This window comes from Harmonia axyridis, chromosome 5 (assembly GCF_914767665.1).
Source record: "Harmonia axyridis chromosome 5, icHarAxyr1.1, whole genome shotgun sequence".
In the NCBI taxonomy this organism is placed as follows: domain Eukaryota; kingdom Metazoa; phylum Arthropoda; class Insecta; order Coleoptera; family Coccinellidae; genus Harmonia; species Harmonia axyridis.
The window spans coordinates 27819310-27834544 of record NC_059505.1 but is presented as its reverse complement, the minus strand read 5'-3'; the positions used below and the strand labels follow the sequence as shown (position 1 = coordinate 27834544).

Below are 15235 nucleotides of genomic sequence, written 5' to 3'. Positions count from 1 at the left end.
GATAAAAAATCTTTCAACGCGAAAGCCATGTACCGCAATGAATGGGAGAACTTGTGCAAAACATACACAATGAGAATTTTATGATAAGCAGGAGCTTCTTTTCCTCCACCTTTCCACTAACACTATGAAATATCAATATCTAAATATCGCAGCCGTCCTCGAAAGAGGGGACAACTAAAAAAATTCCAGTTTTGAGTTAGGACCATCATTGACTAACAAGAGTGGCCTGTCTTGTCCTACGAAGACGAAAACTTGTATATTTCAATCCTACTCCACGTGACAGCTCGAGTGTGTTCATTGAGCTGCAGGTCGAAGAGAACAAACCAGAAATTTGAAACGTGATTTCCCAGCAATTGCAGATTTTGAGTTGTTCCCTTTTTCGAGGACGGGTGCAATATCATGAAGATATTTAGAACTTACTCTGGCGGCAGGGCATGTTGTCCGTTCAAATAACGCCTACTGCGTTGATTCACAGGTAGCATCTGGCTGGCCGTTGCCAGAGGATTTCTTATGTACAGCTCTTGAATATCGTAAGAGGGCACAGACCGCACCATTGGAAAACCGATGAAACCGTCGCTTTCAGAATAACTCACGTTGTCTATGAACGATTCTGATTCGTCGAAGTATTGCGGGTTTTCATAGAAAACTTGATGGTTGTTGTAGAACTGAGGCTGCGGCTGGAGGACCTTCTGATAATTCATATCTGAAAAAATGTATTATATGAAATTTTTGTAATTTTCATTCACAGGCTGCGCCACGGCTAACTTCAACTTCTCAAAAGATCTTTTTTCATATTTGGTGTACACATTCGCAAAACCAGTTTCTGCTATGGACAAGAGAAGAAAGAGCATATTTTCCACCTCCAGAACCCTTGAAAACATTGATAGAGTTAGGGTACCCATCGAGCAGTTTCCATTCCGTTCTGAAGGTAAACATACATGCTTTTGCTCTTTGGGTCCTCTGAAGCTTTCTAAAAATGCACCCATACTAGATCATGCTCACTTTTATTTTCCAGTTTGTCAATGTCAATGAGCAAAATTGTCAAATCTTTCTGAGAAGCCACTTCAAAATACTAAGAATGATAGCAAACGCATCCTGGTACGTTTCAATATATGAAGATCTAACAATTCCCTATATAGTGCCATGTGTATAAGGAATCAAATAAATAGGGTACAAACATCATACAAAACTCCAAGCCCATACGATCATTCTTATCCACCTACAGACTGAACCACAGAGCGATTGACGACTAAAATGAAAATGACAAGCATATTTATAAGAGATCTGAAGAGGATCTGCCACTGGACAGGATCTAATGACTGACGTTGAGAGCACCTTGCTTAAAATGTTGCAAATTAGCTTATAGAAAATTATGAGAATTATTCTGATTCTCTCTCTCTCTCTCTCTCTCTGAAAAGATATAGTATAGTATAGTGCATCAATCATCAATGCTAGGTATGTTGCCTCAGTTCGATTTTATCGTAGATTTTTATAATGAATTTTGAAGAAATTCTACTTGAGTCGTGAAGTCACATGGTCACTGATATAACTTCGTATCACAGGAGGGAATTTTTTATATTGAATCTGTCGAAAATATCGAAAAGGAAAATTCTTACCGAAAAATGTTTCGAATGAAAGGTTGATGGTTTTGAGAGGGAAGTCCACTTATGCCAGAACCTACTCCAGTTAATACCTCCTTGTGGGGATGCAGGGATCAACTTTGTTATTCAAAATGAGAACTTCTGTCTTTTATTGCAGATTCGTGATCTACGGCAAAATATACGAAAGTATTGTATAAATAATTCTTCACAATACGTCACAGATGGCTATAATTGAGTATGAATTTTTAGTCTAAACATCTTCAATGTATGCATTCCATTAATTTTTACATGGAACTTCAGTTCTAAGTTGTCCAACTATTCTTTGAACCAATGGAAAACTGGAAAACGTTCTGCACATAAAGATAGACTGCTCGACGGAGATTTCTTCTCTCAATTGATACAACCTCATTCATTGATGGGAAGTATTTTGATCCAAAAACGAATAATTTCGTCATTTTTGAATGATCAATAACAGTACATGTGTTTACTTAAAAACAACTCAGCAGAAAACGTCCAAATTTCCAGTGAATTATTAATTAAACGGGTATGTTGAGGTCGTTCAGATGGAAAATTCAAACTCAAATACTGAGCTATCTGTAATGAATCGTGAAAAATTGTTCGAATAAAATTGTTTTATATTTTGCCGTAAAAAACGAATCTGTAGTAGAAACATTTCCTATCGAAAATTTCAAAGTTGTCTCCTGTACCCTCACAAAGGTAGTGGCATAAGTGGACTTCCCCCTAGAAACCATGAAGCTTTTATTCGAAATTTCAAAGTTGACTTCCGTAAGATCTTTCCTTTTCGTGATTTTTGGGGTGATAACGAGGGTGATAATCAAAAAAAAACAAAAAATATCAAATTAATTTAATCCAACGAGCTCTCTTTCTGGAATTGAAATCCATAAAGAGAGATGAGACTCATATTTTCGTCATTACATTTTTCGTATAATTTTTATTAGGTAAATGTAAAATTTCAGCTTGAATCATTCAGCTATGTCATTCAAATATTTTTCACAATGTTTCACTTACTGGAAAATATCTTAAATCTCCTTCAGTTACAAGCATTCCCACCCTGTCTTATGTCTCAATTCCCGCGGTCATAGTTCCCTAATGACTCATTTTATGTGAACATCGCCCCCAATTAAATCTAAAGGTCACATGATCCTAGCAAATTCCAGCTGAAATTTTGCAGGTAGTTATTGGGTCTAAGCCTAGAGATATTAATTTATATCTCCACTATTCACTAGGAATTTTGATGAAGGTTTACAAGTTTGCATGGTATTCACTCGTCTATTGTGTGCACCATACACTGGCGTCCTGAATTTGAGGATTTATGTCCCTATAATACAGTACGCTAATGAAAATAAAATGTCCTCTGCTCCATAACGAAAATTTAAAACGAATTTTATATTAGCAATAAGGTAGACATTGGAGGTTTCATAAGAAATTTTGTGCAGGTTATAGTCGCGCATCTATTAATAATAATAATAATAAGAGATTATTCAGAACATAAATACATAAATAAACTATATAATACTGCAGAGTTAAGTTTGAAATATTGACTGAAGATTCAGTCTTTTATCGAATACAAACATCTAGTTAAAAAATTACGGTATTAGATCTAGGTTTTTCGCATGCAATATAGCTTTTCTATTTAGATAAGAAATAAGAGACCTTTGCAAAAATTTACAGTTAAGATTCAACCTCAGTGTAATAAATATAGAAGACAGAGCATACGTCATTTTCAGTAAGCTAATTTTGTCCCCAACATAAATGATCAAATTTGACATGAAGGGCGCAGAAATGAACATCAGTGATATAATATTTAATTCAATTCACAGGTTTCTCCAGAAAAAACACTTCTAGTGTTCCTTAATGAATCAACGTTTCAAATCGACTCAAAATATATTGAAATGAATACCTAGGTAGGTATTTATTTCATATTTTGAGTCGATTTGAAACGTTGATATTGAAATGAATACCTAGGTAGGTATTTATTTCAATATACTTTGAGTCGATTTGAAACGTTGATTCATTAAGGGACATCAGAAGTTTTTTTTCTGGAGAAACCCGCAAATTGAGTTGAATGGGCCCATACTGTCATCGGTTGTTTCAAGTCGTTTGGCGAGCTTGAGTATGTTTTCTGAATTTCTGATATAGGTAAATCAGAAATTCAGAAAACAAACTCAAGCTAGCCAAACAACCGATGACATACTGTCATCGGTTGTTTCAAGTCGTTTGGCGAGCTTGAGTTTGTTTTCTGAATTTCTGATATAGGTAAATCAGAAATTCAGAAAACAAACTCAAGCTAGCCAAACAACCGATGACAGTAGGGGCGCAATAGTTGCCAAACCTTGGATTTCTGCAGGTAGATACAGAAAGTAATAAATATTCTGCCTACTATAAATTCAACAATTGGGAAAATATCGAATTTCAAATATTTAGGTTTTCATATTTAATCGGGAATCACTCAAATAAATATATTTCATTCAATATAATATAACGAGCGTTCATTAAAATTCGTGGTCAATAGTGCTGTGAAGAAATTCGGGTTGATTTTCTGTGGCAACGAGTAGCGCTTAGCTTGTACCGTATCAATAACATTTGTTCCAATCTAGGAAGTATATGGTACAAGCTAAGTATTACTCGTCGCCACAAAAAATCAACTCGAATTTCTCCACAGCACTCTTCACCACGAATTTTAATGAACGCTCGTTACATTCATAATGAAAGTAAAATTGTGGATTTGAAAATATATCACAATCCGACAACGTCATCTAAACATGTTGGGGACATGTGAAAATTGCTCCCTCTATCTATCTATATCTATGTTTATTACTCTATGGGCCAGTTGCTCCATTTGCCTAAACATTGATTGAAAATTAAAACGTTGATTACTCTATGATTTCTCAAGAGAAATCAGAAATTAATCAACGTTTAGGCAAATGGTGCAACTGGCCCTATCAATGCAAAAAATCGGTGGAAAACATTTCTACTCATCAGTCAGTCACAGAACTTGGTTGAAAAGACATTCTTATGTCTACTTGACACATAGAACCACTGAATACTCCATCGATGATCATTCTCCATTTTACGATCCATGTCACGCAGAATGACAGTATTTACTGACCTTCAGCATGAAGCTCCTTCCGTTTCTGGGAATATTGAGTTCGGCGAATTTTATCCATCCCAACGAGTACTGCCACATCTGCAAAATGCACACTATGTGCAAGTACAAGGAGAACACAATACCAGAGAACTGCACTGATTACAGGAAGATCGAACTAACTAGTGAAAATAAAACGGACATTGTAGAGATACATAACAACCTGAGAAATTTCGTGGCATCTGGTGGTTACGTCAACGAAACGGACATTCATTTTCCTGAAGCTGCTGCGATGATCTACCTGAAATGGAGCGATGAATTGGCGGTAAGTTTGAACGATGAGAGAAAATATTCATTGATATTTGTTAATCTCCACACAATAGCTTTCATGGAAGAGAAACAATTTATGAATTAGTAAAATACGAAAGAACTATGTGGTCGAAGATATTATAAAAAAACTTCTTCTTCTTCTTTTTTATATTAGGTCATTTGCCTTTCTTTCCAAATTGTAATCTTTTTTATTATAAGTCATCGTTCCATCTTTTCCTGGTGACTTATGTCTGGCGACTTTCACTACTCGTTGGTCCGCCATCCTATCTATGTGTTGATTCTACTTATGATTCCTTTTTTCACACATGCACTGGTATTTTCCACCACACAAATGCGTCTTATGTTCTGGATGCTTTCCCTGTCACATGAAGTTTTTCCCGCTATTTTTCTCAAGATCTTTATCTTGCACGTTTGTAGATATCTTTTAGTTCTCTTGTCTGATCTCATCTCAACGGTGTAAGTCATTACTGGCCTACAGACTCATATATTCTTGACTTTGTATTCTCAGGTGACTATTGTTCCACATAATATCGTTGAGGCATCCCGCTTTTCTACTGGCTTTAAGTACCTGTTTCCTTACTTCCTCTTCTATCTTGTTGTCACTTGATAATCTAGTTCCTAGGTTTACAATATCCATTACCTGTTCTACCTTCTGGTTGTCGAGTTTTAGTATGCACCTTATGGCATCTTTGGTTATCACTAAAGATTTTGTTTCCACTGAGGAGTTTCGTGTTGAATTTCTTTGTGATGATGTTAAATATGTGAAGTAATCTCTGCAAGCCATCTTCATCTTCTGCTTTCAAGATTGTGTCTTCAGCAAAGCATAATATCTTTATCTCCTTATTACCCATTTTATAACTTTTCTTCGTTTTCATCTTTTTGAATATTTCGTCTGAAATTATGTTAAATAACAATGGGCTTAATGAGTTTCCTTGTCTAGTTGGCCAGTTGTTACCTCTATTGGCTCGGCCAGCTCTGAATTTACTTTTGCTTGCATTCTATTCATCATATCTGATATTCATAATTTTTCTCAGTATTATAAAACACTTGCAAAATAGAAACTCCTCATTGATTAATCAAAAGTCTATGTTCATCCCTCTTTCATAAAAATATTGAATATAGGTCAGTCCGTTTGGTCGTCAGGAACTTCGTCAATTTATAGCATTATGTATGTTGCCCATGTTAGAGTTAAATCGTCTTAGAAGCTCTTCTCAGTTATGTTAGGTCAAACTGAGGAACGTGGAATCTCATAATCAAAACTTTTCGCTACCTTGAGATTCCTTAATATCATAGAACAACTGGTGAATAACAATGAGTTTCAAATAATCTCCCTTGCAAGCAATTGTTGTAATTTCCAAAATTCGAATTCCTGGCAACAAAACCAAACAAATAAATAAAATAGACCTTATGAAGACTTTGAACTCACCTTGAAACCAGACCTAGAAACCTGTGAAACAACAGATGAATATACAGAAAGGGCATCAAGGGTAACACTCATTCGACCTGATCCTTCTTAGGCTCTTAAGTCTTGGAAAACACAGAACTAGGCAGCAGTTTTGTAATGGGAACTTTCCGGATATTTTCTCGTCCTAAGCAAAAAAACTTATGCAGGTAAGTTTTGAATCATTTTGTAACTGCTGAAGGGCAATGTCTGTGCTAAATATCCCTTGTACCACATGAACCCGTTGGCAGATGATATTTGCAGACTCTGCAAATCGAACACTGAAACAACTAAACCCATAATGTGCAAATGTTCAGAACATAAGTGGTAAGCCTAAGAAACAAAACAGTTCTGAATCCTCTAGAATAGATAGCCTAGGTTTCTATAGGAGTTGTCACATTTGTGAGTAGACGATCACCTTGAAAATTGTTAAGCGGGAGTAGAACAAACAATAAAACTGGTCCATGTTCTGGAATGATACCTTTCAGCCAATCGATCACTTCTCTCAAAGTAACCTAAATCAATACATTATTCATCCCATCCCAATAAGTCACTTATAGCACATTTCATATTTTTTTAAATTATAGTTTGTTTCTTCGCATATTTCTAGGACATAGCTCAAAGATGGGCCGACCAATGCCGCGTAGACGAAAATCAAGACGAATGCAGAGATACAGAAGAATTTTCGATTGGTCAAAACGTGGTAATAATGGAATATCCATCGAACAGTTCCCTACCTTCCCTTCCTGACATCTTCATGACAAAGTGGGGCAACAGTTTCCGCTATTTCAGTTCAAAGGACATATTGGAGTTCAAGAGCAACAACGCGGACAAAATCGGCCAATACTCCCAACTCATCTGGGACACTACAGAATACATCGGCTGTGGACTGATAACTTTCAAAAATCACTATGTGGAGGAGAAGGGCAAGGTTCATACGGTGAGGATGGTTTGCAACTATGGTCCTGCTGGAAACATAGACAACACGCCCATCTACAAAATCGGCCAGCCGTGTTCTCTATGCAGCTCTAAGAAGTGCCATAAGAAATACAGAGCGCTTTGTATTTCCGATTGGAAGTCCCGGTTGTCCCTGGAGAAGAGTAGACTTAACGAGGATATTAAGCAGATAATGATGGAGAAGTACAATATTTTTCGGAATGGTGATGACTGCTTCTGTGAGACTAGATATGAAACCGATCGTGGATCTCCTGATGTTTCGTTCTTTCGTACATCTTTGGTCTATGTTACAACGATTTGGCTCGTTTTGTTCAGATGAATTTTGTATATTCCTCTTGGGAACTTTGATTCTTTTGTATTGAACGATTATATTGTTGTAGTTATAAGAAACCGATGTTTTTTTTCCATTGCAAAACTATAAGGATTGTGACCTAATGTATGTAATATTAGGCATGCATATTTTTTGGCAGTATAGTGTTCTGATCCACATCATTGCCAAAACATAAATGATTGAAGTAAAAAGAGAGAACTCATCAAAATTTGTCGGTTCATGTTCAATGGCAACATTTGAAATCATTTTATAGTATTATAAAATTGCAATAAAATTCAAAAGTATAATGAACACCAAGACCACACTAGGTTTATAGTCATATAGATGTTTGTGTTGTGTTAACTAATAATGACCGCTCGAAAGCCAATCAGGTGGCTGCTGAAACAGACTCGGATTTCGAATCCATAATCTGATTGGTTCCCAAGAGGCCAATATGAGTTAATTTGATTCAAGTGTCTAGGGACAATCGGGCCATGAATATGGTGGAATTTAATATAATGCCGCAACTGCACCTAATTGGTTGAATTATCTCTTTCGGATCTTGAGATGTAATGTTTTGTTTGTAATATTCTAACGCATGCTTTCTTTGAAAAAATGTTGCTGGCTTACCGTGATAATGAATTATATTTTGATGCATTTCATGTTCAATGTTTTCAAATTAACAATTTTTGTAAGTTATTTTTTGACGAGATGGCTTTGCTTCTTCCTCTTTGTCAGTTCGACAAGTCAGTTCATGCGATTTTATGCAACCCTATTGAATACAAAATCAAAAATCTATCTTCAAAACAAACAAATTCAACTGTAACTTGAAAACTTTTAAGACACGTACTTTTTACATCAAATTCAGCTCAATATTCTGTATTACCACCTCTAGCTCATTTAGGTCAATAGATTACGAATAGCAATTTCGCAGAAAATTTAATTTCTCAAATTAACCGTTGATGACAATGAACCATGAACCAAACAACAAAAAAGGAAAGGAAGGGTTCTTAATGAAAATTGGTAATATGAAAAATTTTGACCACGAAATTATTTTCTGTATGTAGATTAATAAGCCAGCATTTAAAGGTAGAGTAAATGTGCAAGTTGAAATTTATAATTTTACCTACAGTTTACTGAAAAAATGTTGAAAATTGAACTCAAAATAAAACCACTATGGAACCTCAAATTTTACCAAATATCAACTTGTTGCTTTTTTACAGAAAAATAACTGTAGTTAATTTCCACTAATTTGGTTTAATTCTGGAAATGACTGAAACGTTCGAAGATTTCATCAAACACAGATACATATTATATTTTCTTTCAAACTTATGAAAATGCAAAGATCGTTATTTCCTTTTAACAGCTGATTCGATTAAATTCTCGAGTCAGAATGAATAGCTGAATTGAACGAAAGAAATTAATCCACTTAGAAGAAAATATTTATTCACTCCGCTTCATTAGACTGAAATAAAGTATATAAATGAGAGCATCATTTCAATTTGCCGTTCCAATCTTTAAATGCAATTCAGCTTACTGTATAATGAGATGAATTAATCTTTTCTTTGTTTATTGAATGAAATATTCCGGACATATTTCCTCTATTTGATGGGATCTATAACAGATGATTGATCAGTAAAAATTTAGTCGGTTCAATGGAAACAAATTTGTTTCAATTCAATTTTCTGAACACAAATCTCATGTCAAAACTTCAATAAATAAATACTCAAAGAATCCGAAGTGACCTACCATAAAACCAATAAATTGCTGATTCTTTCAACAAAAAGTTGAAACATTTCTTTGTGAAACGAAAAAGCATATAAAATATGAATATATGCTTGGAAGTATCGATAAAAATATTTTTTTTCGGCAACCGTCCGGGAAGTGCTCACTTCCCGGACGCTTTTTCTCTGAGAAAGTAGCATTTCCCGGCCTAGTCCGGAAAGTACGTACTTCCCGGACTAGGCCGGAAAAGAATCATAGAATTCATAGCAACCGAGATAACGGCTGACAGTTCATATGAAATTAGTTGTCAAAAATTTGCATTTTTTTGATCGCAATCGCAATAAAATATAGAAAGCAGCAGCGATAGTGTTATTTTACATGGTTGCCGAAAAAATATTGTACGCAACACGCCCGAAAATGGTTTTTTTGGACTCACAGACTTCCACTGTCTATTCGTCCGAAAAAAACCCTATTTTCCGGACTTGTTACGTAATAGTAATTTACGTAACAAGTCCAGAAAATAGGGTTTTTTTGGACGAATAGACGAATCGCTTACGCTCGTCCTGGAAGTCTGTGAGTCCAAAAAAACCATTTTCGGGCGTGTTGCGTACAATATTTTTTCGGCAACCATGTAAAATAACGCTATCGCTGCTGCTTTCCATATTTTATTGTGATTGCGATCAAAAAACATGCAAATTTTTGACAACTAATTTCATATGAACTGTCAGCCGTTATCTCGGTTGCTATGAATTCTATGATTCTTTTCCGGCCTAGTCCGGGAAGTACGTACTTTCCGGACTAGGCCGGGAAATGCTACTTTCTCAGAGAAAAAGCGTCCGGGAAGTGAGCACTTCCCGGACGGTTGCCGAAAAATTACTATTTTATAATCGGAGATATTAGCGACTTTTTCACTGATAATCTTCAATCGCGTTGTAAATATGACAACTCTCTAATCACTATAAAAATATGGCCCTGAGATTTGAAATAAAAACGGCTGAAGAAAAAAACAATTAGCTTAGGAAACTGTCTAAGCTAAGGTCATTAACTGACTAGATGACAGAAACGTTTGTTGTGAGATATACAGGGTGTGCCTGAATTAGAAGAACAGAGGAAAATGAGAGATTCCTTTGATTATTTTAAAAAGAAAAGGCCTATGAACATGGACCCACAAACACTTTGTTATCGAGATACAGGGTGTTTCTTCTAGTCCTACTTTTTTTTATGATTACACCAGTTTATCGGATCTTTATTTATCTTAGGTACATATTGAATAAATAAATACCGAAACTTATCATTAATTTATTCATCACAGCTTACTTACTGGATCAATATAACTTACAAACTGACAAAGAAACTGCTACACATAAAAGGAGCTGTTTAAATTTTAAGGTTTTTTCGTGTGAACAATGTTACTTAAATCGTTTTTTGCAAGTTTTTTAAATTTCGCAACAAACCAGCTGTTCGAGGAGATCCAAGGTCGATGTTTAGTTGTTGTTAAATTGCCTAGAGCACGTGTACGTGAAACTTATGGCCAGCTAAGTCAATTTGAAAGAGGTCGAATTAGTGGTCTACGGGAGGCGTGGTTGTCATTTCGAGAAATCGCTAACCGTACGAACATAACTCCAACTAGTGTTATGAGATGTTGTCAAGCATGGTTTGATAATGCCCAAAATAGAAAAAGAGTAGGTACCAGACGTCGACGGGGCAGAAATGAAGTTCAAGATCGACGTCTGATGAGTGGATAAGGTTTTTTGGACTGCAGCATTATCGAACCCATCTTGTGTTACCTCTGAAGGTTGAGCATCGCCGGCAACGATTACAGTGGTGCAGACAACGTCAACATTGGAATGTGGAATGGCATCAAGTCGTCTTTTCTGATGAATATCGATTCTCTTTGGGTGCACATGATGGACTGAGAAAGTGTTAGATGACGTCGGGGAGAAAGACGTGAATCTCAGTTTGATGTTGAGCGTCATGTACACCGGACAGTAAGCGTTATGGTATGGAGTGCTATTGCACGTGCTAGTAGATCACCTTTAGTCTTTATTCAAAATAACATAACAGCGCTGCGTTACCTTCAAGAAATAGTGGAGCCATATGTTCTCCCTTACCTTAACCGGCTCGAGAATCCAATATTTCAGCAAGATAATGCTCGACCTCATGTTGCCAGGGTTAGTTTAAACTTTTTCGAAGCATCCTTCGCCATGGACGCCCAGATCCGCCGATCTTTCACCTATAGAGCATGTTTGGGACATGATGGGTAGGAGGCTTGGAAATTTACCCCAGCCCCCACGGACTAAGTACAGGATGTAGTACAGGTAGCTTGGGATACTATCCCTCAAGAAGAGATAGACCATCTCATTCTATCAATGCCGGGACGAGTTGGGGAGTGTATAGATAATCGCGGTGGACAAACAGATTATTAACAAATTTATTGAAAACAATTTTAAACCTTCGTTTTTTCTCCAAATTTCAATCTTTTACTCCTTGCATACTACCCATGTTCATAAAAAAAAATTAAATTTAAACAACTTCTTTTGGGTGTTGCAGTTTTTTTGTCAATTAGTATAATTTGGATTTTCCTGAAGTCTTTTCGAAATTAGAACCAGATACGACAAAACTACAAGATACCAAAAAGTTTAGTAGTGGAGCAAAGTTTCGTAAGGCATTTATCTAAACCAGCAGTGGTTAACCCAAAAAAGTTCTGGAGGAAAAAAATTGTCAACCTCTAGATTTGCATCCAAAATCAACTTATCACATGATGAACACTTTTCATTGGAATATAGCTTTGCCAAATTTAAGTTAAACATATTGTGAATAAAAGGTAATAAGAGAAAAAACTTCAGAAAAATCAAACACTAACACCCTGTACCTCGATAATAAAGCGCTCGCGGGACCATGTTTATAAGACATTTTTTTTCTCAAAATGGTTTGAGGAATCTGTCCTTTTTGTCCGTAGGAACAGCCTGTAGAGAGAATGAAACGAATTGGAAGAAAAAATCCTTTGTGCAAATATATTCCTTCTTTTCGCATTCAGATTCAATAAACACTGATGCATCTTCCATGTATTTCGTATAGCAATAAGAAATACTACTTCTCCAGAAGTGAATTGAACAGAGTTATTGTGGTGAATTGAAATCGAAGGGTTTATTTTCATTATTGCCATCGAGGTGTAAGGCAACGAACTCATTCGAATCACTATCTTCCATTAGCGTTCAGCTTCATCGGAGACGGAATAGAAAAAACCAGAACGATGTTCGCGAAGCTTACATAATTCCGTTCCTTCGGGAAAGCAGCAGACACAATAGTTTGTTCGAATATGGTTCTCTACAGATGAAAATATAGTCGGAGAACATTCTCCAAGAATTACTTCTATCGAAATTTTAAAATTTTCTGAAGTGAAAGTATTGTTCTGATGAATAATTGGTGAGGAAAAAATTGACAATGAGCACTGACTTGTTCGGATATGCCTTACCCAATATCTCCGTAACAACAAGTACTATCGTGTTGAGATTTAATGTGTAAATATTAAATAGAATTTCAATGGAAACTTCCATGTTGTTCGCCTTACCAAAACTAGGAAAAACCCAAGCAAACCGACCAGGTATCACAGAGCCCTAGGGAAGACGGAATAGAAAAACATGATCATAACCATATGTAAAATAACCACTCGAATTTTAAGAGAATCCTTCCTCTGAATAAATTAATAGACAACAATAACATAACAATACAAGCAGAAACATACATACAGCCGACGCGACGCAACGATAACTGTAGGTAGGCCCGATCGACGCGTCGATTGACCTTGTGAACATACACATGTAAGGAGCCCTATTCGACGCGTCAATTCTCTTTTATGAGCACACCAGTTTGTTTTGCGGCACATTATGAAAATAATAATTTTATAGATTATTGGAATTTATAAATTATTTAATTGGGTACTTGCCAAAGAATAAACTAAAACAAAGAATAAAAATAAAACAACTAAAAACAACCATTGGTCATGTAAATCTATATATTTTCGAAATATGTACATGACTAATGGTTGTTTTTAATTGAATGGCCTTTCTTTGCCTAGTACCCAATTAAATAACTCATTAGTTTTGAATTTACGGCAATAATCCTTGTAGATATTATTAGAATTGTTACACAATTAGAACACAATAATCAAAATGTATCGGGTCTCCCAATTCCATTGTGTCAGATCCACTTTGAGCTAGAAAAAAATGAATGGCACATTTTCAGGCCGAGAGAATTAATTTGGTGAAAACAGCAATCTTATGAGTTCAACTATTTTCCAGCTATAAGAGAAAATTGGAAAATGGCGTTAAATAAAATGTTCTCATAACTACCTCATTACTGGTGCTATTAACATAAAAATAAACACCTTCTTCAGTAGAATCCATTGGTGTAATCATTTTGTTTTAATTGCAATTGATTTTGAAGTTATAATACAAACTTGTATTTTCTATGTGAACCATAAAAATCTCTATAACAAATAAAATCTATTTTTTTTCCTTTTCGAAAATATATAACCTGATATATAAATTTTTCTTCAAACTAAAAAAATTATCAAAAGTTTCAGTTTCACACGGAATATCGTTCGAGTGCTTATCTATGATGAACTTCAGATAATTGAAATATCCGTCGGCTACCAAGGTTTCCGCATTTAACACCGTTAGAGTTTTTCCTTCGGCCGCATTCGAAGAACACCATTAACCATTTTCATGTGTAATCCGGAGACCTTGGTGGTCTCCGAATAATTAAATTATCTGAAGTTCACAGTTGATTTGCCATGTGAAACTGATGCTTTTGATGATTTTTAGTTTTGATAAGAAATTTATATATACAGGTGATTCACCGCGATGGCCTATTAGTCGTTCATGGAAATCTAAACATAATTTTGTGCTGAAAATTTGCATGTTGGGGTTTGGGCCAACGATCTTTCTTCTTGGAATATTTTCAGATCACTACTTACTTCCGGTTACACCGAAAACAGACCACTAGTTCCTCATTTCAAAGGGCACACTCAGTAGGTATATGATTGCATCAATAGATAGCTTTTCTGATGACAATTTCATCAATATACTATATCTTGAGTTCATGAGTTAATGGCGGTGGAAGAGAAAAGGTTTTCGATGATGCAGAATTGGAGTCATTCCTTGATCAAGTCATGTCAAACGCAACAAGAATTGGCAGGATCATTGGGAGTAACGCAATGTGCCATTTCAAAACGCCTGAAAGTCATGGGAATGATTTAGAAACAAGAAAATTGGGTGCCGTACGAGTTGAAGTCGGGAGATGTTGAACGGCGTTTGTTTGCTTGTGAATAACTACTTTCATGACGAATACGGGATTTTTGTATCGCATTGTGACTGGATACGAAAATTGGATTCATTACGATAATCCCAAGCGCAGAAAATCATGGAAATATCCCGGCCATGCTTGCACATTGACGGAAAAACCAAATATTCATGGCTCCAAAGTCTTGCTCAATATTTGGTGGGATCAGCTCGGCGAAATGTTTTATGAGTTGTTAAAACCATCTGAAACAATTACTGGCGATCGTTATCGAACGCAATTAATGCGTTCGAGTCGAGCATTGAAAGGCAAACGGCCGCAATACAACGATAGACATAATGAAGTGATTTTACAGCATAACAATGCTCGACCCCATGTTGACCGTATTCCCTAGTCGTTGATCCCTCAGACTATAACTTGTTTCGATCAATGGCACAAGGTCTGGCTGGCCAGCTTTTTCAGTC

At 35.9% G+C, this 15235-nt stretch overlaps 2 protein-coding genes across 4 annotated transcripts in view; one reads left to right on the top strand and one right to left on the bottom strand.

Annotated features, from left to right (window-relative positions):
* LOC123681177 overlaps positions 1–15235 on the bottom strand; it is a 61414-nt gene that overhangs the window by 33835 nt on the left and 12344 nt on the right. For all 3 annotated transcript variants that reach the window (XM_045619415.1, XM_045619416.1, XM_045619418.1), the window contains exon 2: positions 421–703. In XM_045619415.1, the coding sequence (XP_045475371.1) occupies positions 421–701 (281 nt within the window). In that variant the 5' untranslated portion in view covers positions 702–703. The remainder of the gene's footprint in view (positions 1–420; positions 704–15235) is intronic.
* On the top strand, positions 4681–7823 carry LOC123681178 (venom allergen 5-like). Its single transcript, XM_045619419.1, has 2 exons — positions 4681–5032; positions 7089–7823. The coding sequence occupies exons 1-2, from the start codon at positions 4739–4741 to the stop codon at positions 7752–7754; spliced, it is 960 nt and encodes a 319-aa protein (XP_045475375.1). The 5' UTR covers positions 4681–4738; the 3' UTR covers positions 7755–7823.

What these genes read in the sequence shown, in the direction of transcription:
- LOC123681178 (XM_045619419.1), top strand. Translation starts at nt 4,739, where the DNA reads ATGAAGCTCCTTCCGTTTCTGGGAATATTGAGTTCGGCGAATTTTATC. An exon ending in AATGGAGCGATGAATTGGCG is followed by an intron (nt 5,033 to 7,088) that starts GTAAGTTTGAAC and finishes GCATATTTCTAG; the next exon opens with GACATAGCTCAAAGATGGGC.